The sequence below is a fragment of the Carcharhinus amblyrhynchos genome, chromosome 21 (genome assembly GCF_965287045.1).
Source record: "Carcharhinus amblyrhynchos chromosome 21, sCarAmb.v2.hapA, whole genome shotgun sequence".
NCBI classification, from domain to species: Eukaryota; Metazoa; Chordata; class Chondrichthyes; order Carcharhiniformes; family Carcharhinidae; genus Carcharhinus; species Carcharhinus amblyrhynchos.
This window is the reverse complement of record NC_137344.1, coordinates 47,864,514-47,891,235: the sequence shown is the minus strand read 5'-3', so window position 1 is coordinate 47,891,235 and position 26,722 is coordinate 47,864,514. Positions and strand designations below refer to the sequence as shown.

Below are 26,722 nucleotides of genomic sequence, written 5' to 3'. Positions count from 1 at the left end.
TGTGTTAGATACAGAGTAAAGCTCCCTCTACACTGTCCCCCCATCAAACACTCCCAGGACAGGTACAGCACGGGGTTAGATACAGAGTAAAGCTCCCTCTACACTGTACCCCATCAAACACTCCCAGGACAGGTACAGCACGGAGTTAGATACAGAGTAAAGCTCCCTCTACACTGTCCCCATCAAACACTCCCAGGACAGGTACAGCATGGGGTTAGATACGGAGTAAAGCTCCCTCTACACTGTCCCCATCAAACACTCCCAGGACAGGTACAGCACGGGGTTAGATACAGAGTAAAGCTCCCTCTACACTGTCCCCCCCATCAAACACTCCCAGGACAGGTGCAGCATGGGGTTAGATACTCTGTGAGAAGTAGGAGGTACCCAACCCGAGGCCAGTCAGTTTGTATGGATTACACCCGAGCAACTGACTCAATCCTTGGGGGGGAACTCGATCGGCTTAGTTGCCACCATTAGGTTTCAACCGTCGAGCCCATCCAAAGAGACACCTCTGGGGACACCGATCCCACTTCCCTTTCCCCCCCTGCTCTTGAAATCAAAGACACGGCGGAGTCATTCTACGTCAGTTTATTCAATCTTGCAAGAAATGGTGCAGTCCCGCAGGTACACACACACACACAATACATGATTCTGCCTTATATGCCTATGCAGTTTATCATACATCTCCCTTCCCTTGTTAATTGGCTCCCGCGCCGCGCTTCCTTATCGTGAACTGCTCAGCTAGCTCTGTCCTTGGTTTCCACGCTCCCTTATCGTGAACTGCTCAGCTAGCTCTGTCCTTGGTTTCCACGCTCCCTTATTGTAAGCTGCTCAGCTAGCTTCACCCTCCTACATCTCTCTTCCCTTGTTCTATCTTTGGCGCCTATTCCTCCTTTTTATGGTTCGCAGTAACTGCTTCTTTATCATAGCCAACCCATGACTACTTTGACTGCGAGCAACTGACTTCATACTTGTTTTTAAGCACCTGCCCCTGCAAAGCGTTTATACAGCATATTTCACTTCTCGATTTCCCACTCTGTCAGCCTGCTTTCTCAAAAATTGCATCAGCTTCCCCTTACAATACAGAGTAAAGCTCCCTCTACGCTGTCAGCCATCAAACATTCCCAGGACAGGTACAGCACGGGGTTAGATACAGAGTAAAGCTCCGTCTACGCTGTCCCCCATCAAACACTCCCAGGACAGGTACAGCACGGGGTTAGATACAGAGTAAAGCTCCCTCTACACTGTCCCCATCAAACACTCCCAGGACAGGTACAGCACGGGGTTAGATACAGAGTAAAGCTCCCTCTACACTGTCCCCCCATCAAACACTCCCAGGACAGGTACAGCACAGGGTTAGATACAGAGTAAAGCTCCCTCTACACTGTCCCCCCATCAAACACTCCCAGGACAGGTACAGCACAGGGTTAGATACAGAGTAAAGCTCCCTCTACACTGTCCCCATCAAACACTCCCAGGACAGGTACAGCACGGGGTTAGATACAGAGTAAAGCTCCCTCTACACTGTCCCCATCAAACACTCCCAGGACAGGTACAGCACGGGGTTAGATAAAGAGTAAAGCTCCCTCTACACTGTCCCCCATCAAACACTCCCAGGACAGGTACAGCACGGGGTTAGATAAAGAGTAAAGCTCCCTCTACACTGTCCCCCATCAAACACTCCCAGGACAGGTACAGCACGGGGTTAGATACAGAGTAAAGCTCCCTCTACACTGTCACCCATCAAACATTCCCAGGACAGGTACAGCACGGGGTTAGATAAAAAGTTCAATTCAGGCAGTAGATCGAAAAGTCATTATCTGTATAAAGCAAGTCATTATGACACCATTGACCAGAAACATAGCTGACTGCTCATAAATGCTATGGTTACAAGAGTAGGTTAGAGGTTAGGAGTTTTGCAGCAAGTAACTCACCTCCTGAATTCCATAAGCCACAAGTCAGGAATGTGATGGGATTGTCCGGATGAGGGCAATTCTAACAACATTCAAGAAGCTCAGGACCATGTGGGATAAAGCAGCCCAGTTTCAATATTCACTCCCTCCACCATGGACACACAGTGACAGCCATGTGTAACATCTACTGAAGGGACTGCAGCAACTCACTAAGGCATCTTCGAGAGCACCTTCCAAACACACAACCTCCACTATCTAGAACAACAGGAGCAGCAGGTACATGGGAACACCCATCCAAACCACTCACCTTCCTAACAGGATTTTGGGTGTACCTGTACCACATCAACTGCAGTGGTTTAAGAAAATGGCTCAGCATCACCTTCTCAAAGACAATTAACGATGGGTAACAGAAGGTGACCTTGGCATCAACAGCTACATATCATGAAGGAATAAAATAAACAATGGCCATGTACCTGTCCTGGGAGTGTTTGATGGACATGATGTGGAGATGCCGGCGTTGGACTGGGGTAAACACAGTAAAAAGTCTGACAACACCAGGTTTAAGTCCAACCAATTTATTTGATAGTAAACTCACAAGCTTTCGGGTTAGCCTCTTCGTCAGGTGAATGGAGAGTTCTGGCCTCAGACAGAGCATATAAAGCACAGACAGTTTACAGGTTACTGATTAGAATGCGAATCTTTACACCTAACCTGCTGTTCAAGTCCTAAAGTGGCCGACAATGTGAGTGGAAGGAGCACTGATCACAGGTTACAGAGATGTGTATTGTCTCCAGACAGTACAGTAGGTGAGGTTTTGCAAACCCAGGCAAGTCACGGGGGTTACAGATAGTGCGACATGAACCCAAGTTCCCTGTTGAGACCGTCCTCATGTGTGCGGAACTTGGCTATCAGTCTCTGCTCAGCGACTCTGCGCTGTCGTGTGTCGTGAAGGCCGCCTTGGAGAACGCTTACCCGAAGATCAGAGGCCGAATGCCCGTGACCGCTGAAGTGTTCGCCAACAGGAAGGGAACAGTCTTGCCTGGTGATTGTCGAGCGATGGTCATTCATCCGTTGTCGTAGCGTCTGCATGGTCTCCCCAGTGTACCATGCTTCGGGACATCCTTTCTTGCAACGTATCAGGTAGACAACATTGGCCCATACACGGAATAGAGAGAGGGTGACATTAAAATAGAGACAATGAAAAGGCTTTTTAGCTGTACGGAGTCACTTTCTGTTCATGTTGTGAGATCACTTTCCAACATGGGAGGAGTTTAGAAGCAGAGTCATTGTCTCACCCCGCGGTCTCTGCCAGCCACTACCCTGCCCAGCCCCCTCAGCTGCACACTATTTAAAAGTCACCCTTGTCTTTCCAGGATGTTCTGAACTTGCATCTTGGCACCTTAAAGCCCCAGACTATTGGCTGAAGGGTGGTGACTTCTTTATTTCCTGAGTCAGGTGTCATCAGTCCAAGCCCAACTTCAAAACTCCACTCATTATATTACAAGATGACTCAGGCATGAAGAAGGCCATTTGGCCCATTATAATCCTTCCTTCCAGAGAGCTGGTAAAGTCCAGCTGTTGTAGCATACAGCCTCTCCTTCCTCTGTTGCTTTCATGAGTCACTCATTGCCAGCTGTCCTGGACAGGATACTGCAATGACTTCAACCATTGAGATGGGTCTATTGGAATACGATTAAGGAGTTTTCTGCTTTCTCTTTTGCTTCGGGTGGTTCTCCTCCTTATAGAGAGCTGTCCCTTTTGAGTTTGATGGGCCAAGCAGGGAGTCTTTTCCTTGTATTTGAGCGGGCGTGTCAGTTCCTCTGGCACTCCCGAAGGTAGACTGCCGACTGCGAGCACTCTGTGTACTGCTGTTAGAATTGTAAATCTTGAAAGGATATATTGGCCTTGGAGGGATTGCTGCTTGCTGTGCTCACGTTACTTACAACAGTGACTGCTCTTTGAAAACATTTTATTACATATAAAGTGCTTTGAAACATCCTGAAGATGCGAAGGTGCTATAGAAATGCAAGTTCTTTCTTTGTGGCCACGATTCTGGCTTTGGGCGACTGTATAAAGTGAGTGATATCTGATTCTCTGATCTTCATTTCATTGGAAATGAATATTAGGAAAAGCGCGCAGTCCGATAGCTCCCATTTCACATCTTGCCCGATATCTGTCGCAAAATGACCTTTCGCTTGTCCAACCTTCCAGGAATGAATGGTTATTAAAGAGGAGGCTCTGAGAGCAAAGAACAAGGAACAACACAGCACGGGAAACAGGCCGTTCGGCCCAACGAGCCCGCGCCACCATTTTAACATTGTGAGTCCCCTCTTCCACCCATGACCCTTGTCTACGCTTATGGCACTCCACATTGGAAACCAGATTGAGGGGAGACTAATTTAGGGACAATTTGTTACACCCAATCAGCCCAAGAGCACATCTTTTCGGGTGTGGGAGGAAACCAGAGCACCCGGAGAAAACCCACGCAAGCACGGGGAGAATGCGCAAACTCCCACAGACACCGGCCCAAATCCATGTATCTGCACAGCAAACAGTGATAGTCACTGAGCTGTCGTCTTGCCTGTCCAGTTTAAGCGTACACTAACAATGTGAAGCACTAGGCTACTCTCGAAACATCCAAGAGCAGCCCTCGCACGACCCACCGCGTGTATGTCCCTCGTTGGACAACAAGGAGGACTGAAACACCTGTGGATTAAAAGAGAAAAACATCAATAACATCCACATCTTATGCAAACATTCATGGATTTTGTCAAGAGAGGGGGCCCTTACACGCTGCACTGCCCAGGAAGTACAGGCAGCGGGACTGGAAGGGTTAAAACACACCTGTGGGAAATGTTTGTGACTCCTCCCACAAGGTGTGACAGCTCCGCCAACGTTCCAGTGACTACATTCACCAGCCTCTATCCGAGAGATTGTGTAGCAAGCTGGACCCGACGACCCGAAGCTAACTTCCGACAAGCTTCTGTCTCGTCGCTGGCAAACGGCAAAGCAAGTCCCTTCTCTCCGACTCTGAGCTCCAGCATCTCTTTTGAAGGAGTCAGCTGTGGGTGACCCATAGCTGGGAAAGGTTCCTCTCGGTTGGTGTCGGGCGCGGGATCCAGGGGACGAGATGCCGGGACCCTTCGGGCAAGGCCGGAGACTGACCACCCTGAACTGGCTGAGTCGGCCGGTCTCAGAGCCGCAGAACGAGGAAGGGTTGGATCCAGAGGCGTACGAGCTGCACGTACTTCAGCAGAGGAGGTGAGCGCAGCACATGTGTGAGAAAGACCCCCCCCCCACTCCGCATGTGAGACTCATCACAGACCCCCCCCCCTCCGCATGTGAGACTCATCACAGACACCCCCCCCCCTCCGCATGTGAGGCTCATCACAGACCCCCCCCCCTCCGCATGTGAGGCTCATCACAGACCGCCCCCCTCCGCATGTGAGGCTCATCACAGACCCCCCCCCTCCGCATGTGAGACTCATCACAGACCCCCCCCCACTGTGTGAGACACTGATCACAGACCCCCCCCCCCACTGTGTGAGACACTGATCACAGACCCCCCCCCCACTGTGTGAGACACTGATCACAGACCCCCCCCCCACTGTGTGAGACACTGATCACAGACCCCCCCCCACTGTGTGAGACACTGATCACAGACCCCCCCCCACTGTGTGAGACACTGATCACAGACCCCCCCCCCCCGTGTGAGACACTGATCACAGACCCCCCCCCCCACTGTGTGAGACACTGATCACAGACCCCCCCCCCCCCCAACTGTGTGAGACACTGATCACAGACCCCCCCCCCCACCTACGGGACATACTGGAGTCAGCGAGATTACAGCAGCACTGTTTGGCCAAGGAAGTGTCATGCCATCATGCCATGATCATGTGGATGGGTCAAGCCATGGTCATGTGGATGTGTCATGCCATGGCCATGTGGATGGGTCATGCCATGATCATGTGGATGGGTCATACCATGATCATGTGGATGGGTCATGCCACGATCATGTGGATGGGTCATACCATGATCATGTGGATGGGTCATACCATGGTCATGCAGATGGATCATAGAACATAGAAAAACTACAGCACAAACAGACCCTTCGGCCCACAAGTTGCACTGATCATATCTCTACCTACTAGGCTTACCTATAACCCTCAATCCTATTAAGTCTGATGAACTCATCCAGAAGTCTCTTAAAATACCCTATTGAATCTGCCTCCATGGCAGCCGATTCCACGCACTATGGTCATGAGGATGGGTCATGCCATGGTCATGCGGATGGGTCATGCCACGATCATGTGGATGGGCCACGCCATGGTCATGTCGATGGGTCATGGAGCCAAAGTAGGCCATTCAGCCCATCAAATCTGCTCTGTCATTCAATGAGGTCATGACAAATCTGATCTGATCCTCAACTCCACTTTCCCGCCTTATCCCCGCAATCCTTGGTTCCCTTACTGATTAAAAATCTGTCTAGATTAGCCACCCAGCCCCGACAGCTCTCTGCGGTAAAGAATTCCAGAGATTCACTCTGAGAGAAGAAATTCCTCTTCATCTCTGTCTCAAATGGGTGACCCCTTTGAGATTACGTCCTCTGAGTTCTAGACTCTCCTACAAGGAGAAACAACTTCTCAACATCTACCCTGTCAAGCCCCTGACAATCCTATATGTTTCAATAAGGTTGCCTCTCATTCTTCTAAACTCCAATGAGTACAGACCCAACCTACTGGGCCTTTCCTCGTAAGAAAAGCCCTCACCCTGTGAATCTCAGGAAGGTACAGAATGATACGGGCATTCAGGCAGCATGGCAGATGCTGATACTCACCTTTCCTTTATTCATTTTTGGGATGTGGGCATCACTGTCTAGGCCAGCATTTATTGCCCATCCCTAATTGCCTTGAGAAGCTGGCGGTGAGCTGCCTTCTTGAACCTCTGCATAGGTGCGCCCACAGTGCTGTTAGCGAGGGAGTTCCAGGATTTTGCCCAGTGACAGTGAAGGAACGGCAATATATTTCCAAGTCAGGATAATGAGTGACTTGGAGGGGAACCTGTAGATGGTGGTGATTTTTTGAGTATGTAGCCTACTGTGTGGATGAGGGTTGAAGTAGCTTACATGGATTTCAGTATTTGACACAGTCCGACATAGGAGACTTATTAAATAGGCTAATACACATGGGATACAGGGTGGATTTATAATTGGTTTAGCAGGAAGAGTCAGAGGGTGGCGATAGTTGGCTGCTTTAGTGATTGGAGGCCAGTGATCAGTGGCGTACTACAGCGATCTGTGTTGGGCCCCCTATTGTTCGTCATTTATATAGATGACTTTGTTGGGGGGGTTGGATCGGTAAGTTTGCCAATGACATCCCATTCATCATCTTATACGTCTCAATGAGATCTCCCCTCATTCTTCTAAACTCTAACCCTTAATTCCCCTGTCTGTCAAAAACCTATCTACCCATGACTTAAATATATTCAGCGAGGTAGCCTCCACCACTTCAATGGGCAGAGAATTCCAGAGATTCACCACCCTTTGAGTGAAGAAGTTCCTCCTCAACTCCGTTCTAAACTGCACCCCCCCGTTATCTTGAGGCTGCCCTTTCTAAGCAGGAAGAATCTCTCTACCTCTACCCTATCCATCCCTTTTGTGATCTTATACGTCTCTATAAGATCCCCCCTCATCCTTCTAAACTCCAACGAGTACAGACCCAGTCTATTTAGTCTCTCTTCGTAGTCCAACCCCCTCATCTCCGGTATCAGCCTAGTGAACCTCCTCTGCACTCCGTCCAAGGCCAATATATCCTTGCGTAAGTGCGGCAACCAAAACTGCACACAGTACTCCAGCTGCGGCCTCACCAATGCCCTATACAGCTGCAGCAAGACCTCCCTGCTTTTATATTCAATCCCCTTCGCTATAAAGGCCAGCATCCCATTCACCTTCCTGATCGCCTGCTGCACCTGCAGGCTGGGTTTTTGCGACTCATGCACAAGGACCCCCAGGACCCTCTGCACCGTAGCATGCTGCAGCTTTTCGCCCTTTAAATAGTAATCCCTCCTACTATTATTCCTGCCAAAGTGGATAACCTCACACTTGCTAACATTGTACTCCATTTGCCAGGTCCTCGCCCACTCACTCAGCCTATCTAGATCCCTCTGCAGACTTTCCACACCCTCCGCACAATTTGCTTTTCCACTTATCTTTGTGTCATCAGCAAATGTGCGGGTTAGGTTGATTGGCCATGCTAAGAAATTGCCCCTTAGTGTCCAGGGATGTGTAGGTTACAGGGATTAGTGGGTATAATATGTAGGGATATGAGGGTAGGGCCTGGGTGGGATTGTGTTCGGTGCAGACTCGATGGGCCGAAGGGCCTCTTTCTGCTCTGTAGGGTTCTATGATGATCTATGAACAGTCTCCCTAAGAGCATTGTCGGTATATCAATTCAAGTGGTTTGAGAAGACAGCTGACCAACACTTTCTCCCGCCACCTGGAGGAACAGACGATAAATGTCAGTCTGGCCAACCATATGCACATATCATAACAGACTGTCCAGGTTCTTAGGCAATGCTAGTTTGTTATTATATTAAGCTAGTTATCTAGAGGATAATCTGCGCCAGTATATTGTTAACAATATTGAAACTAACTATTGTCAACTCTTTGAAGATGTTTAATAGAAAAGTGTTGCGGGCTTTGATGTCCAGTTTTTTAATTGATCACAACTTTATCCTTCAAGTAACCAGACCAAGACACGGAGCTCTCTTAAGCAGTTGTTTAATCAAGTTACGTAGCTCAGAAACTGGCAGGTCACAGCCTGTAACTAACCAGAATGCAGAATTCAGAGATACATACGCAATTATAGTTTCAAATTTGATTACAATTAGCATCTACCAATCTCAATCACCTTACACTTGCTTCATTATAATGTTGAATTAGTGTGAACACTTGATACAGAACATACATTGTATTTACAAGCTATCTGTCTATTTCCAAATCAGGGTGGCATGTGGCTCGGGGGGATCTTGCATTCCCATGAGGATCACTGTACCTCTCTCCCCTCCCACAGCTTAGAGGCGCACAGGCATCGCCCAGCCGCCCACTTACAAATTCAAACCCCGTCAGCGCCGCACTTGTGAGCGCTGGTCGTGAATGCAACTGTCCAAATTCCTTAAACTAAACGAGTCATCAATGGCCACTGGGTGTCGGAGTTACATTCTATCCAAAGGCATTCGATACAGGACTCTCAGTTGTAGAAACTAGTCTTTAGCAAAGTTGACAGAGTCTCAGGGCTGTTCCAGCTCCCATTCGAAAAGCAGGATAGGCTGTCTGTGTATTTATATTTGTAAATTTGTGGATTAGGGTCATTGTGTCTGTCACACTGTAAAACGACAAGCTCCGATTGTCCAGAAACATTCCAATCCTGTTGTAGCTCACGCTTGGTACGTCAGATTCGACTCCATTCTCAAAGATTAAGAAAGTATCGCGTGGTGTTAGGTGCAAATCTAAACACCAGGACTGGTTATACCTACCCAGCGCAGAGGAAAGGCTAATGCCTTTTCTTTCAATATCAGAGTGTGTGATGCCCAGGCAAATATGGTCACTCCTCTGATTTTTGAACAATTCAAATTCAAAATATCTACGACTGAAGTTGCCGATCCAGACAGAGTCACACAGGATTTGTGGTTGCTGATCAAATCTGTCTGGGTGATCAGGGTAATTTATTGGTGTTGAATACCACACTGCCTGATACCTGTTAGAGAAGTGAAGACAGCCGTTTGCAGAGTTTAAATTGAATCGGAGTCTTCCAGCATCTGTGAAGACAATGAAAGAAAGGAAATCCCTTTGTTACAACACGTGTTTGAAAAGACAGATTGGAGTCGCTATTCCTCTTAGGCTCCCCTCGCGAGGGGGCATGGGTTTAGGATAAGGGGCAGGAGGGGATTTGAGAAAAACTGTATCACTCAGATCAAAGAATCAAAGAACAACACAGCACGGGAAACAGGCCCTTCGGCCCAATGAGCCCATGCCGCCATCTTAACAATGTGTTTTTCCTCCTCCACCCTTGACCCATGTCTATGCTTATGGTACCCCCATCGGAAACCAGATTGAGGGGAGACTAATTTAGGGACAATTTGTTACACCAATCAGCCTAAGAGCACATCCTTGGGGTGTGGGAGGAAACCGGAGCACCTGGAGGAAACCCGCACAGACACGAGGAGAATGTGCAAACTCCACACAGACAGCGACCCGAGCCGGGAATCGAACCCGGGACCCTAGAGCTGTGAAGTAGCAGTGCTAACCCACTGTGCTACCGTGTCGCCTAACACTTAACATTCAGAGCATTCATAGCAAAGTGGATGAATTAGTTACACAAACAGTTGTAAACGGGAATGATATAACCGGGATTATGGATACGTGGTTGCAGGGTGACCAGGGATGGGAACTGAACTTCCAAGAGCATTCAGAATTTAGGAAGGATAGACAAAAAAGGTAAAGGCAGTGGAATTACATTGCTGGTTAAAGAGACAATTAACATCACACTGAGGAAGGATATTCACTCCAACAGTGTGGAATCTGTGTGGGTAGAGCTGAGAAATACCGAGGGGCAAAAAGCATGAGTAGGGGTTGTCTATGGACCCCTAAGCTGGTGATTTTGGAGATGGCATTTAACAGGAAATTAGAGATGCACGTGAAAAGGGAAGATCTGTACTTGTGGGCGATGTTAATCTGCGTACAGGTTGGGCAAATCAAATTAGCCGCAATATCGTCGAGGAGGAATTCCTGGATGGTTTTCTGGACCAGTACACTGGGGAAGTTTTGTACCTCCCACCACCAGGGAACGGTTGCTGTGTTTGCCATTCGAGGGACCATGCGATTTGGCCAGCAGGAAAATCTGGATCATTTTGGCCACTTAATTCCACAACAGCTTCTTCCAGTCGTTCCGACAGTCCACATTTCAGACTGAGTTGAACCAGGAAGTGGAAGTGTTGCTCCAAAGCACTTCCTGTGAACTATTTGCGGATTTGGCAAATCGAACAGAATGTAAACCATCATTGAACAAAACACAGCACTGGTCAGGAACACTTACACTGTAAGTAATATGTTCTAGAGACGGTCTTGGGTATGTTCTTGATTTGAGTGGCTGTACAAAGTAAACACAATAAGACAAAAATCAGTGAGATCCTACAGGTAGCTGCAGGCACACATTTCTATTTTATTTAACATCTCATTAAACACATTAAATAGATCAATAAGGAGAGATATCAATAGAATAATTTGCTCTGAGGGTTGAAGTTACTCCCTGGGTAAAGACCAGGAGGTGGTGAGGGGAAATCTCTTTGGGTCCAGAATCGGAACTGCCCAGGACTGACCCAAAATTAGGCCCATTTCCAATTATTTAGCCAAGCTTCCAGATGCTTATTGTCGTTTGACCGGCTGTTCACCTATCCCTGAAAGCCAAAACTTGAAGTTGCTCGTCTCTCAGTGATGGGCAGGGGCAGACTTAGTAAAAACCGTAGAACCCTACAGTGCAGAAAGAGGCCCTTCGGCCCATTGAGTCTGCACTGACCACAATCCCACCCTGACCCTACCCATTTACCCACTAATCCCTCTAACCTACACATCCCAGGACACTAAGGGGCAATTTTAGCACGGCCAATCCACCCAACTCGCACATCTTTGGACTGTGGGAGGAAACCAGAGCACCCGGAGAAAACCCACACAGACACAAGGAGAATGTGCAAACTCCACACAGACAGTGACCCGAGCTGGGATTCGAACCCAGGTCCCTAGAGCTGTGAAGCAGCAGTGCTAACCCACTGTGCTACCGTGCCGTAGTAATTCAGCCTTGCCCAGTTTCCCATCACCAGAAGCCTTTTATTGGAAGCCAAAGGAAGCGCTGTGCCTGTGCCTTACAGCTGGTAAGACTGTACCCCGGGGCCTCCCAACAACAGTCTGGGTTAGAGCAACAGGTTTTAACACCCCCCCATTGGTCCCATCCCATTGGGCAAGCCTCCACTCACTCGATAAGGGGATTTGTACACCATGAAGCCCATGGGGAGATCTATCAATGAACCTTTCTTTGAGGTTCTACCCTAGACTTTAACCTTGTAAGATACTGGCCCTGCTTGCTCCATAATGATCCCAGGGATCCGTTTGGGATCACGTCGGAAGAGCCAGACCACCCGTTTTAAATGTTCTTTCTGCCCTTGCAGAATCGGAATTTCTCTTCTAACTTTAGTGGCATTTTCTTTTAGTGCTGCGCCAGGATTTGTCTACAGTGAGAAGCCAAAGCAGAGAAAAGCGAAGGTGTTGAAGATAATCCCATCAATGTTACTGTACATCAAGTCTTTTGTTGGGATGCACAAACTCTGTGTAGAGAATCAGCCCAGGCAGCATGGTGGTTAGCACTGCTGCCTCACTCTGCCAGGGACCCGGGTTCAATTCCAGCCTTGGGTCACTGTCTACGTGGGGTTTGCACTTTCTCCCCATGTCTGTGTGGACTCCCACAGTCCAAAGGTGTGCGAGTCGGGCTGATTGACCATGCTAAATTGAACTTGGTGTCAGGGGGATTAGCAAGTGTGACGTTATGGGAATAGGGCCTGGATGGGACTGTTGTCAGTACAGGCCCAATGGGCCAAATGGCCTCCTTCTGCACTGTGGGGATTCTACAATAACACAGGCCAGACCACAGCTATCTTTTACAAACCAGGTCCTATCCATGGAATTGTCACTTCCTGTCATAACATCCCCCCCCCCCCACTTCAGTCCACTTCCCCCTCAGTGTCCCCACGGTGAGAAGTTCCTTCCTGTTGTTTAGCGATTGGTCTGAGGTCTGTTGAAGGTGGGGCTGGGTCAGACAGTGCAAACCGAGAGGGGGACCCGTGTTTCCGGAGGGAGTGTCGCAGGGTCAGCGACGCGGGTTCCTCCTCAACCTCCATTTCAGTCTGGACGTCCACTTCCTCAGCTCCCATCTCCGAGTCTGTGCCTTCAAACTTCAGACTGTGCCTTCAGACAGGGAAGCACGGTAGCACAGTGGTTAGCACTGCTGCTTCACAGCTCCAGGGTCCTGGGTTCGATTCCCGGCTTGGGTCACTGTCTGTGTGGTGTTTGCACATTCTCCTCGTGTCTGCGTGGGTTTCCTCCGGATACTCTGGTTTCCTTCCAAAGATGTGCGGGTTAGGTTGATTGGCCGTGCTAAGAAATTGCCCCTTAGTGTCCAGGGATGCGTAGGTTAGAGGGGATTAGTGGGTATAATATGTAGGGATATGGGGATAGGGCCTGGGTGGGATTGTGTTCGGTGCAGACTCGATGGGCTGAAGGGCCTCTTTCTGCACTGTAGGGTTCTATGATTCTATCCAGAGGGACAATGTGGAGTCAGCTTCAAGCTGAGGACTGATACTGAAAGTGGCCATCTCCATGGCCACTTGTGAGACCTGCTCAGGTGTGGAATCCCTGCCCCTGAGATAGTCCAGGTGTTCCTTTACAGCGATCCACCTGCACCTCTCTGGAATATGTTTTCTCTTGCATTGTCATGGCCTTTCTTTGGCTACCTGGTGGTGATATTAGGGCTCCAATATCGTGAGGGCCCTTTAATATTTGGTTTACACAAGCTCTCTCATTGAGGACTGATTACAGGAGGTGCCTCCCCCGCCCCTCGCTGGAGGATATTGTTGCCTGCCCCCCGCTCCCCCCATAGCTCAGGGACCCCTTCTACAGCGATCTCCAGCAATAAAACTATTCCAATGGCTTCTTTAAAGTCCAAATTGGGCGCTGCCAACCGCCTCTTCTGAGTTATTCAGGCCACATACCAATCACAGTCACTTCATTGCAGTGTTAATGTAAGCTTACTGTGACACTAATAAATAAACCTTACTTGAAGCTTTATAAATTTTAGGAACCTGATTGAGTTATTTGTTACAATAAATAGTACACAAATCAAAAGCTGACAAGTTGATTTGCAATTTGTGCTGTTAATATGACTATATAATGTTCTATTGGGGAAATCGGTCAGTATTGGAGTATTGGTGAATTACCTTCTCATCCTGGTCGCCTTCTTGTCCTACCAGGATTCATATTTTTCTTTAGTTTCCAAAATCTCTATTAAGTTGTCATTAAACTGCGATCACCCAGTCTCCCATCCTGTCTCCCTTGTTAACTGATACAGTCCGGTTCTCCCTCAAAACTGCATCGTCACCTCTCTCCTCCCTTGACCACTCCATTCTTGCCAACGACTGCTCCATCTCCAATTTCCCTTTCGACCCTCAGGTGTACAAACATTGTCCTTTCCCAAATCCCAGAACTCCGTGCTTGGATCCCTCGTATCAGCGCCTGTTTCACCGTGCTGACGCAGCTCTTAACAAAGTAACACAGGGCATCCTATGTGATTGTGACAAAGGTAAACTTTCCCTTCTCGTACTTCTCAACCTGTCTGAAAGTTTTTGACTTGCCTGATTACACAACCACCCTCCAACACCTCTTGCCCTGTTGTCCAGTTGGCTTACCTGGCTCCATTCATGTCTTCCAATCATGTGCCTTCTTTAAATGGCTTCAGTCATTGCTGAGAACATTGCCATTTCTTCCTTCCGTCTCTTTGCCTTGATACCTTTCTCTCCTTTAAGACACTCTGCAAAATCTACCTTTCGTTCAAGATTTGGTATCTGACCTAATATCTGTTGATGATGTCTCAGAACCATATTTTCAGCCTCTCCGGGGCAGCTGCTGTCTGCAGCAGAGGGACACTGTTCATACCCAGAGTTTGCCTTAATGTGTTAGCAATACTGGGAGCAGCAGGGCCAATTTTAACCCAGTCTCACACTGAAGACAGCATGTGTGAGGTTGGCAAGGAGGATCCGTCTTGTGCCTCTGGCCTAATGAAGCCAGCAAGTAAAAGCCCCGTTTCAATAGAGTTTCAGTGAAGAACCTGTTGATTTGGAACATATAACAACTGACAAATCACATCTGGACTTAGTGTAGAATCAAAAATACTTACAAAATATGAACTCTTCACTGTTCTTCACCTTTGGATGTTCTACACAAAGCAAACATAGTGAGGTGAAATCATTGAAGGCTAATTTCCACAGTGATCTTCAGCAAGTTACATTGTTCCATTTACTTCATTTATCATTTCAATACTGAGAACATAAGAAATAGGAGCAGGAGTAGGCCATCTAGCCCTTTGAGCCTGCCCCGCCATTCAATAAGATCATGGCTGATCTGAAGTGGATCAGTTCCACTTTCCCGCTTTCTCCCCATAACCCTTAATTCCCTTGCCTACCAAAAACCTATCTACCCGTGTCTTAAATATATTTAATGAGGTGGCCTCCACCACTTCAACGGGCAGAGAATTCCAGAGATTCACCACCCTTTGAGTGAAGAAGTTCCTCCTCAACTCTGTCCTAAACTGCACCCCCCCCTTATCTTGAGGCTGTGACCTCTAGTCCATAATACACAATAGGTTCTATTACCTATAATATACATATTATATGTACATAATAGGGAGAGAAACCTATCAACCTATTGCTCCCAAGGGAAAACACACCCGTTTTAGCTGGCTGCCTAGGACGTGTGAAAATTTTCCGTATCCAGTCTCGGGTCAGATGTTGATCAGGACTGTTTGCAACACAGGTTTTGGTCTCTGCATCTAGGCTTCAATGGCATAACGAAGTTCCAGATTTAGCCGCAGTTCTTCGACCTGCAGCCCGGGGACTGTACGCCACCTTAACATTTCATATGTGGTCCCCAAACCTTTTCAGATGGATTTAAGTTTCATGACTTAAATTCCTTTAGATTTTTTCTCAAATTAAGAGTGGTGATTTTATTGAGGCAATGAAAAGTTAATTCCTGTGTTGTCGGGGTTCTATAAATTGCACCTTTGGACCTATCTCTTTAAAAGGTGACATAGTAATGAGCATTGCTGCCTCGCAGCGCCAGGGACCAAGGTTCAATTCCAGCCTCAGGTCATCAAAAGTCTGCACAGGACCCTGTACATTCTCCCCGTGTCTGCGTGGGTTTCCTCCGTGTGCTCCAGTCTCCTCCCACAGTCCAATGATGTGCAGGTTAGGTTGATTCGCCACGCTAAACTGACCCGAGTGTCAGAGGGAATAGCAGGGTAAACGTGTGAGGTTATGGGGATAGAGCCTGGGTGGGATTGTGGTTGGTACAGACTTGATAGGCCAAATGGCCTCCTTCTGTACGGTATTCTATGATTATTCAGCCTCACAATGCCAGGGATTCGAGTTCAAGTCTGGCCTTGGGTCTGTGGCCAATCCACCTAATCTTTGGACAGTGGGAGGAAACTGGAGCACCCGGAGGAAACCCACGCAGACACAGGGAGAATGCACAAACTCCACGCAGATGGTGACCAAAGCTGGGAATCAAAACCAGGGTCCCTGGTGCTGTGAGGCAGCGGTGCTAACCATTGTGCAAAGTCCCACCTACTCTTTAGATAATAGTCACTTGCCTTATCCATATTGCTGAAACAGTAATAGGTTGAAACAGTGTATGAAATCACTAACCGCTGTTCCGTTTTTTGAGGATTTGCTTGGAGAACAGCTGCGTTCGCTGTTCGACCCATGTGGCAAGTTCTGTGACAGCTGCGTTGATCTGAGCCATTGTGGACTTGACATCTGTCTTCTGTTGTGGGAAATCCAGAGGTTGCACGCTTGCTTTTAAACAACTGGATTCCTATCAGGGATAAACATAAGAACGTAAGAAATAGGAGCAGGAGTAGGCCATCTAGCCCTTCGAGCCTGCCCCGCCATTCAATAAGATCATGGCTGATCTGAAGTGGATCAGTTCCACTTTCCCGCTTTCTCCCCATAACCCTTAATTCCCTTGTCTATCAGAAACCTATCTACCCGTGACTTAAATATATTCAACGAGGTAGCCTCCACCACTTCAATGGGCAGAGAATTCCAGAGATTCACCACCCTCTGTGGTGAACAAAGCACAATGGATAACACGACAGCTCGGTGACTATCACTGTTTGCTGTGCCGTTAGAGGGAACCGGGTCGGATCTCCGATTTGGGCCGGTGCCTGTGGGAGTTTGCACATTCTCCCCGTGTCTGCGTGGGTTTTCTCCGGGTGCTCCGGTTTCCTCCCACAGCCCAAAAACGTGCTTTTAGGCTGATTGGTGTTAACAAATTGTCCCTAAATTAGACCTCCCTAAATCTGGCGCACATATAATGCTCTAAATTGACACCCCTTTATTGTGGAGTCCAAGAGGCGTAGACAAAAGTCATAGATAGAAGAAGGATTGGAATGAGGCACCTACGGAGTGTCAAAATGGGCGGCGTGGGCTTGTCGGGCCGAAGGGCCTGTTTCCTGTGCTGTGTTGTTCTTTGTTCTTTGTAAATCACACCATCAGCTTAAATTCAATTTCAGGACTAACACTGACTGCACTGCCCTTTCTCCCTATTTCTTCCTGGAGTTTGAGTAACACTGCCCCATCCTCAATAGCCCCAAGAACACTGACCTATCCATCTAGTGTGGGACTGGTCTTACTTTTCAGGCTGGACAGGTGGAGGTGCCAGGAACCCTTACCCCAGAATAAACCGTTTGATTTGATCAGGGTACGTGGGAAACAAAATACGAAACATCTCTATTAAACATTCTCGTGACAGCTTCTCAAATCTATAGAGTTGCAGAGATTTAACAAGACAGAAACAAGTGTTTCGAGTTAAGTGCTGTGCGCTGATACTTATGCTCCACCCAGTCATTTCACTCTCACGAGAACAGTTGAGCTCATTGAGTGGAATTATCAGTAAACACTTGAGGGACTGACTCATTCACATCAAATATAAATACAGGAATGACTAGCCGACTCAGTCCAGCAAGAATCTGTTCACACAGCTGCAAAGGGAGCGGGTTAGCTTTGTTTGACTGACAGCTTTAATACCTTGCGATAACTGGATCTTTATCTTTAAAGTGGTCTTGCCATGCCTCTGTGTTTGTTTGGAGAAGATTAAGAGGTGTGAAATAGACTAAAAGGTGTTTACAATGGGATTTCCCTACTTATTACTCATTGACAGGTTTCTGGAGAAGGGACAATTCTGAATGGCTATTTTCTTTCTATTACATGAGAACTTATAGCAAACTGTGTAGACTCTGGTTTATTGGTTATGCACCGAGTGCAAATTAGGTGAGTGAAATGGTAAATAATCGCACAAGTTTAAAAGTCATATGAGCTGCAAGCTGTATTTCAGTCACACAGGGAAAGCCAAGCAAAAACCACAAGTCTTGATTCAACCCAGATGAGAGTCAAGGACCATTGAATTAAATGATGTGCAACTGTAGCTCATGTTTGCTCATAAGAACAAGCAACAATGGAAAGGGAGGTTGATATCCCTTTGGTCAGAGAAAGACCTAGGATTGCTTGATGATATAACATGCACAACTTTTCATTGGAAGTTATACCATTGTGCATGCATGATGTAACCTTAATCAATAATTGTGAGTGGATAGAGATAACTCCTATGCTTTTATTGGTATATGCCAATTACTTGTAATCAAATTTGAAACTATAATTGTTTGTATATTTCTGAATTCTGCGCTCTGGTCTTCAAGATTTAGTCAGGGTCTTTTAGCTACAGTAATAAATCATCTTAAATCACTCTATGACTTTGTCTGGCTACTTAAGGGAAATGATAGTTTGAACTACAGTAGGAGAAACATCATGACAGCCCCATAACAGATTGGCGATGGGTTGGGATTTATTCAGGCCAGGAAAAACTGTGACAGAATTACAGTGCGCGAGTATTTGCCAACTGATTTAAAGAGTGAAATCCCAGCCCAAAGTAAAGTGGACCAGACAAGGTAAGTGAGAAGCTGAAGGGAGATGCCTCCGATTTTTGTAAACGGAAATGGGTCAATAAGACGATGGGGCCATGGTGCAAACCAACAAGGCGAGAGCTCAAAAGACAGACCTTGAATTTATTACTGAAAGGGAAGTAAAAATACCGGAAGCTTTTTTAAAAAATATCTGAGAAAGGCAAGCTCTCTCTTAAATCAAGATTCCTAATGTGGTGCAGGTCACTGCAGCTGTATACTCAGCAAAAGTTAAAATGTAATCAAAGGATGTCTTTTGAAACATAAGATTGGGTTCTAGGTTTGAATTACAGCCATGGAAGTAAGGTGAAACTTTGTGTTTTGGTTAAAATAGTTTAACCCTCTTGCTGACTGAAGAACTCCCAAAGAATTGAACTTCTGATAGAGCCAAACTGAGAGTGGGCGAGAAGGAGAGACAGACAAAGTTTTAGATACAACTATTCACTTGAGAGTGAACATCAAATGTAAAGAATGCTTAAACCAGGAAGGTGGACATGCTGAAGATGCTGTGCGGTCTGTGTTAACATAGAACATAGAACACTACAGCACAACCAGGCCCTTCGGCCCACAAGTTGCGCCGATCACATCCATACCTACCAGGCCATAGAACTATCTGTAACTCCCAATCCCATTAAATCCCACATACTCATCCAGAAGTCTTTTAAAAGACCCCAGCGAGTTCGCCTCCACCACCACCGACGGCAGCCGATTCCACTCACTCACCACCCTCTGAGTGAAAAACTTACCCCTAAGAAAATTGTTGAATAAGAGTATAACATTGTAGGATGGTTAGAGGAGATGTGAAGGGACAGCCTTGCAAAAGCAAATGGAAAATCCAAGAAACCACAGCCTGTACCTGAATATATAGATGGCAACTGGAGTTAAAAATTAGTTTAGATTGAAAGTAACTGAGTGCATTGTACTTTTATTATCTGTAATTTCACTATTTAAGATAGAATGTATGTATTAGCATTCATGATTTTTATGTAGTAAGCTTGTATCTTTATTCTTTAAATAAATATGAGCATCCACATTCTAAAGAAAACAATGCTGATCTCTATCAGGATCATAGCAAGGCTCTTCCAAAATCAAGATGGAATCCTTGATCCTACAAAATTTCCCAATCCCACTTTTCCTTGACGAATATCTGGCCCTCAATGAGATAGCTGTTTGATGGAAATAACTTATGGAAAATTAACAAATGGAAAAGCAAAGGCTGATCGCCGGAAATCTCTGATCTCGCCGGTGACTGGGAGTGAAAGGAGTTTTGGTTGGAATACAAAATTCTCCGTTCTTGCTGGCAGCAGGGGGGTGGGGTGAACAAGATCAGAGAATCCCGCCCGGCAAACATGAAACAGATTCCCAACCTTCAGCCCTCAGTGGAAGAACATGATGTCCTGAACAAATGGACATTTTTCTCTGGACATCTGGACATGTCTGGACATCCTTCTCTTAGCATCTCTGGACATGTCTGGACATCCTTCTCTTAGCATCTCTGGACATGTCTGGACATCCTTCTCTTAGCATCTCTGGACAACTGGACATCCTTCTCTTAGCATCTCTGGACAACTGTACATCCTTCTCTTAGCATCTCTGGACAACTGGACATCCTTCTCTTAGCATCTCTGGACAACTGGACATCCTTCTCTTAGCATCTCTGGACAACTGGACATCCTTCTCTTAGCATCTCTGGACAACTGGACATCCTTCTCTTAGCATCTCTGGACAACTGGACATCCCGCTCTTAGCATCCCTGGACAACTGGACATCCCGCTCTTAGCATCCCTGGACAACTGGACATCTCCCTCGGGACACCAGCCCCAGCAACAAATGTGAAATGATGTCCTTACCTGCAGAAAGATGAGTTGGTGATCGATCTTCAGCAGGGAGCTCAGCTGATTCTCATTCCTGCTGAGTTCAGCACCCCTCTGTTGGAGTTGGCTCCTGATGCTGTCGACCTGGCGCAGTGCCACCTGCTCGTCATTATTAACCAGCCCAATCGCTTCCCTGTGGACTGCTTCCACGGCTTGGATCATGGCAGCGAGTTTCTCGGTGATTTCAGTTCTCACCCCCTCTGCGGAATTCTATTAACAACAGAGGAAAATTGGCAACATTCCCGAATGAGGACAGGCCGCATTGATTAGATTCACGCTGCCTTAACTATTAAAGATCATCTGACTGAAAGGTTCAGCAACAACTTGTGATTATGAGGTATCATTAACATAGCCAAACATGACAAATCACTCCACGGTGGATTAACAAATAAAATTTCACACCAAACACAGGAGAAAGAGAGATAAAAAGGAGTTTAGGGAGCAAATCCAGTTGTGGGACTCAGCAGCTCAAGACACAGCCAACACTGATAGAGTGATGGAAATTGGCGATGTGCAAAATAATTTGGAAGATTTGATAGATTCCATAGAATTGTAGAATACCTACTGGGCAGAAAGAGGCCATTCAGCCCATTGAGTCTGCACTGACTCTCCGACAGAACATTTCATCCAGGTCTTAACCCCCTCCCCACCCTAACCCCGCAACCCTATCCCTATAACCCTGTGCATTTAGCATGGCCAATCCGCCTAACCGGCGCATCTTTGGACTGTGGGAGGAAACCAGAGCACCCGGAGGAAACCCACGCAGACACGGGGAGAAGGTGCAGGCTCCGCGCAGTGACCCAAGGCAAGATTTGAACCTGGGTCCCTGGAGCTGTGATGTAGCAGTGCTAAGCACTGTGTCAGCCAGATAAAGAGACACTATTTACTTTGGTGGGGGAGATCAGGATAAGCATAAACTTCAAGTTTTGGTCTGGGCATTTAGGATGATGATGTGGAGATGCTGGCGTTGGACTGGGGTAAACACAGTAAGAAGTCTGACAACACCAGGTTAAAGTCCAACCTATTTATTTGATAGTAAACTCACAAGCTTTCAGAGTTTGCCCTTCATCAGGTGAATGGAGAGTTCTGGCCTCAGACAGAGCATATAACAGCACACTCGGTTTAGATCATAGAACCGTACAGTGCAGAAAGAGGCCCTTCGGCCCATCGAGTCTACACAGACCATAATCCTACCCACGACCTAACCCCGCATCCCTACACGGTTACCTGCTAATCCCTCTAACCTACACATCCCTGGACTCTAACAGGTAATTTTAGCATGGCCAATCAACCTAACCCGCACATCTTTGGACTGTGGGAGGAAACCAGAGCACCCAGAGGAAACCCACGCAGACACAAGGAGAATGTGCAAACTCCACACAGACAGTGACCCAAGCCGGGAATCGAACCCAGGTCCCTGGAGCTGTGAAGCAGCGGTGCTAACCACTGCGCTACCGTGCCACTCCACAGATTACTGATTAGAATGCGAGTCTTTACACCTAACCTGCTGTTCAAGACTTAAAGTGGCCGACAATGTGAGTGGAAGGAGCATTGAGCACAGGTTAAAGAGATGTGTATTGTCTCCAGACAGGACAGTAAGTGAGGTTTTACAAACCCAGGCAAGTCACGGGGGTTACAGATAGTGCGACATGAACCCAAGATCGGCATTTAGGATGGTGTCAGGAAACATTTCTTCACACAAAGTGGGAATCGGGAACTCCACGCTCCAAAACATTTTGAGATGAAGTAAAAGTTCAGATGCATAGATTTTTGTTAGCCAATGCTCTTAAAGAATGTGGAACCAAAGCAGATGAAACCATCTAACTGAGTAGCAGAACAGCCTCAAGGGACTGAATGGCCTTGTCCTACTCCTATGGTCTATCTGGAGAAAATCTCATTGTTTTAGAAGAACCTAAGAACTAGGAGCTGAAACAGGCCATCCAGCCCCTCGAGCCTGCTCTTCCATTCAAGGGCTGTTCTCATCTCAGCCTCATCTCCATCTCCCTGCCCACTCCCCATCACGCTTCATCCCGTTACTAATTAAAAGCCCATCTATCCATCTCCTTAAATTTGTTTAGTGTTCCAGTGTCCACTGCACTCTGGGGTAGGGTATCCATCAGATGCGTGGCCCTGTGAGTGCAGAAATTCCCCCCTCATTTGTGTTTTTATGAAGTCCAGAATTACCAATGTGCTTACCTTAATTGAGTCAGCTTTTAGCTGAAGATTATTGGTCTCTGCTAATGCGTTTTGTAGCTGTTGTTTGTGACGAGATAACTCCTGGAGAATCAGTTTCTAGAAGGGGAAAAAAAAACCCCACATGCGATTAATAACCTACCGTGAGGTTGCCTGAATTACACCCAAATGTTTCAAATCCCCCACCTCCATACAATCCTCAAACTCTACTACACTCCAGGATCTTTCAGTTCTCCAATTCTGGCATCTTGAGGATCTTGGATTGTTATTGCCCCACCTTTGCCAGCAGCTTCCTGAGCCCCAGGATCTGGAATTCCCTTCCCAAGCCATCTTTTTAAAGTCTCTCCTTAATCCTAACATTTTGACACAGGTCCTAATTCCTCCTTTTCATTTGTGTCAACCCTGAGTCAGCCCCCTTGACCCAGTGTCAGGAAGATTGTGAGTTCTTGTTCCACTCCAGATAGAACATTCCAGTGCAGTACAGGCCCTTCGGCCCTCGATGTTGTGCCGACCAGTGGAACCAATCTAATGACCCTCTAACCTAAACTATTCCAATGTTATCCATATGCCTATCCACTGACCATTTGAACGCCCTTAAAGTTGGCGAGTCCACAACTGCTGCAGGCAGGGCATTCCACACCCTTACTACCCTCTGAATAAAGAACCTACCTCTGACATCCGTCCTATAATTACCACCCCTCAATTTAAAGCTATGTCCCCTCATGTTAGCCATCACCATCCGAGGGAAAAGGCTCTCACTGTCCACCCTATCTAATCATCTTGTATGCCTCAATGAGGTCACCTCTTAACCTTCTTCTGTCTAACAAAAACCACTTTGATACTTTGACACAAAAGCCTCAGCTGACACTCTAGTCTGAAACTGCACTGTTAAAGGTGCGATCTTTCAAGCAACATAAGAACATAAGAAATAGGAGCAGGAGTAGGCCATCTAGCCCTTTGAGCCTGCCCCGCCATTCAATAAGATCATGGCTGATCTGAAGTGGATCAGTTCCACTTTCCCACTTTCTCCCCATAACCCTTAATTCCCTTGTCTATCAGAAACCTATCTACCCGTGACTTAAATATATTTAGCGAGGCAGCCTCCACCACTTCAACGGGCAGAGAATTCCAGAGAGTCACCACCCTTTGAGTGAAGAGGTTCCTCCTCAACTCCGATCGAAACTGTCCCCCCCCTTATCTTGAGGCTGTGCCCTCTAGTCCTGCTATCCTTTCTAAGTGGGAAGAATCTCTCTACCTCTACCCTATCCATCCCCTTCATTATCTTATACATCTCTATAAGATCCCCCCCTCATCCTTCTAAACTCCAACGAGTGCAGACCCAGTCTATTTAATCTCTCTTCATAGTCCAACCCCCTCATCTCTGATACAACCCCTTTGGCATATATATAAGATCCTTTGGCACTGGAGAACAGTGTCTCGGCCAATATTTATCCCTCAGTCAACCTCACAAAAACAAATTACCTAATCATTATCACATCGCTGTTTGTGTGAGGTGACTGTGTTTCTTAGATCGCGATAGTGACCAAACTTTAAAAGTATCTCAAAGAGCTTTGGGATGTGTGGTGGAAACTTAGAAATTACGCTTGCTGACCTACACCTCGCAGGCAGCGCTGAGGATGACTGGGATGCTATCCATTCATCTGCGCTGAAGATGCTCAGGCCCTCTACCCGATGAGAATGATGAGGAGATACAGGTTCTACTTGTTGAAAAGCAAGAATTAGTTTCGATAATGTCAAATTTATTGGGTAATGTGCTTTCAGAGCAAAGATCATAGAATCATAGAACCCTACAGTGCAGAAAGAGGCCATTCGGCCCATCAAGTCTGCACTGACCACAATCCCTCCCAGGCCCTACCCCCAAACCCCTACATATTATACCCACTAATCCCTCTATCCTAAGCATCCCTGGACACTAAGGGGCAATTTCTTAGCATGGCCAATCAACCTAACCCGCACATCTTTGGACTGTGGGAGGAAACCGGAGCACCCGGAGGAAACCCACGCAGACACGAGGAGAATGTGCAAACTCCACACAGACGGTGACCCGAGCCGGGAAGCGAACCCAGGACCCTGGAGCTGTGAAGCAGCAGTGCTAACCCACTGTGCTGTAAAAAAAACTGTAAAAAGGTATTAAATACTCAGTCAGCGTTCCCTCGGATAAGACAAGTACCCTGTTTACTGGTTTCTGGGTATGTACTATTCACTGTCTACACACAACTATTCAAGAACATTACTGTGGAACGATCTGGATTTTAACTCTCAATATTGATAGCTTCCACCCTGAAACTGGGTCTCTGTCTCAGACCTATAAACAACAAAAATCAGCCGGGGAAACAGGCCCATGCGCCGCCATCTCAACACCACCAGTCCCCCCTCTCCACCCACGACCCCTGTCTAATGTTTTATGGTAAAAAAAGTCTGACAACACCAGGTTTTAGTCCAACCTATTTATTTGAGAATAGACTCACAAGCTTTCGGGGTTAGTCCCTTCGTCAGGTGAATGGAGAGTTCTGGCCTCAGACAGAGCATATAAAGCACAGACAGTTTAGAGATTACTGATTAGAATGATAGACAGAGAATATAAAGCACAGACAGTTTATCATTCTAATCAGTAATCTCTAAACTGTCTGTGCTTTATATGCTCTGAGCACAGACAGTTTATCATTCTAATCAGTAATCTCTAAACTGTCTGTGCTTTATATGCTCTGTCTGAGGCCAGAACTCTCCATTCACCTGATGAAGGGACTAACCCCGAAAGCTTGTGAGTCTATTCTCAAATAAATAAGTTGGACTAAAACCTGGTGTTGTCAGACTTTTTACTGTGTTTACCCCAGTCCAACGCCGGCATACCCACATCATGTTTTATGGCCTAGATTCCCTTACCTGTCGTTTGTCCACTTCCTCTGGCACAGTTACAGTTTCGTGAATAAGATGTTGCTCGCCGACACACAGCTCACAAATACACCTTCTGTCCGTCCTACAGAACTGATCCAGAGGTTTCCCGTGCGCCGCACACTGTTGCTGGACTTTCAGCTGGCTGACTGGGTCGACCAGGGTGTGGTCCCCGAAAGCTGGGCTCTTCTCGTGGGCTGCCAGGTGGCCCTGGCAGAGGGTGACCAGGCAATCCAAGCAAGACTTCCTGCCTTTCAGCTTGGTGCGGGCGCAGAGATCGCAGGCCACGTCCTCCGGGCCGGCCTCAGCCCCAGCTGAGAGCTTGCCGCTGGACCTGAGCTCCTCCAGGATTTCACACAGGATGAGGTTCTTGTGCAGGCTGGGCCTGGGGCTGAAGGTTTGGAGGCAGTGCGGACAGCTGGATCTGTCTGGGCTGGAGTTCAGCTCCCAGTAACACTGCGCACACTGCAGGCAGAAGCTGTGGCCACACGGGAGAGTGGCTGGATTGCTGAAGATGTCTCGGCAGATGGCACAGACAAACTTATCCTGAGAGCCCAGCGGCGAAGCCATGGCGATGGGGACCCAACGCAGTAAGAAGTCAGGTTAAAGTCCAACAGGAAACCAAGGCAGGATTCTCGCCTGGGAAATCAGCAAGTCTGCTCTTGCACAGCAAGTAGAACAAGTTCTTATCGAGACAATTTGTCGATTCATAGACACAGCCACACTATGTGAACCCCTCTCTTGTTTACTGTTGGTTTGGTTCCTGTTTTCCCTGCTTCCCGTGGAGATCGGATTCCCTCCTCCTCCCCAATTCATTGACAGCTGATAACCCCAGGTCAAAATTTACAGCCAAATCTTCCAACAGCCAGCTCTCTCTCCCTCTCCCTCTCTCTCTCCACTCCACACTGCCCTGCGTTCTCCAAAATAGTTCCAGGAACCTCCCAGGCAAAGTTTCGCTTTCATTCCCAACACTTCCTCCTTTTCCTAATAAGGGGGA

At 47.2% G+C, this 26,722-nt stretch overlaps 1 protein-coding gene across 1 annotated transcript; it reads right to left on the bottom strand.

The window, feature by feature from the left end:
- Nucleotides 1–4,834: 4,834 nt before the first annotated feature.
- Nucleotides 4,835–26,722, bottom strand: LOC145356596 (E3 ubiquitin-protein ligase TRIM47-like). Its single transcript, XM_080209380.1, has 8 exons — nucleotides 25,717–26,722; nucleotides 22,816–22,911; nucleotides 20,596–20,829; nucleotides 16,434–16,602; nucleotides 14,909–14,947; nucleotides 11,006–11,059; nucleotides 9,447–9,728; nucleotides 4,835–5,160 (listed from the first exon to the last, which is right to left on the bottom strand). Exons 1-8 carry the CDS (start codon nucleotides 26,293–26,295, stop codon nucleotides 4,835–4,837), a joined length of 1,779 nt encoding a protein of 592 aa, XP_080065506.1. The 5' UTR covers nucleotides 26,296–26,722.

Coding starts and splice junctions, on each gene's coding strand:
- LOC145356596 (XM_080209380.1), bottom strand. CDS start 26,295: ATGGCTTCGCCGCTGGGCTCTCAGGATAAGTTTGTCTGTGCCATCTGC. Junction 20,830..22,815: donor TAAAAGCTGACTCAATTAAG/GTAAGCACATTG, acceptor TGTTGTTAATAG/AATTCCGCAGAGGGGGTGAG. Junction 11,060..14,908: donor CAGTGAAGAGTTCATATTTT/GTAAGTATTTTT, acceptor TACTTTGTACAG/CCACTCAAATCAAGAACATA.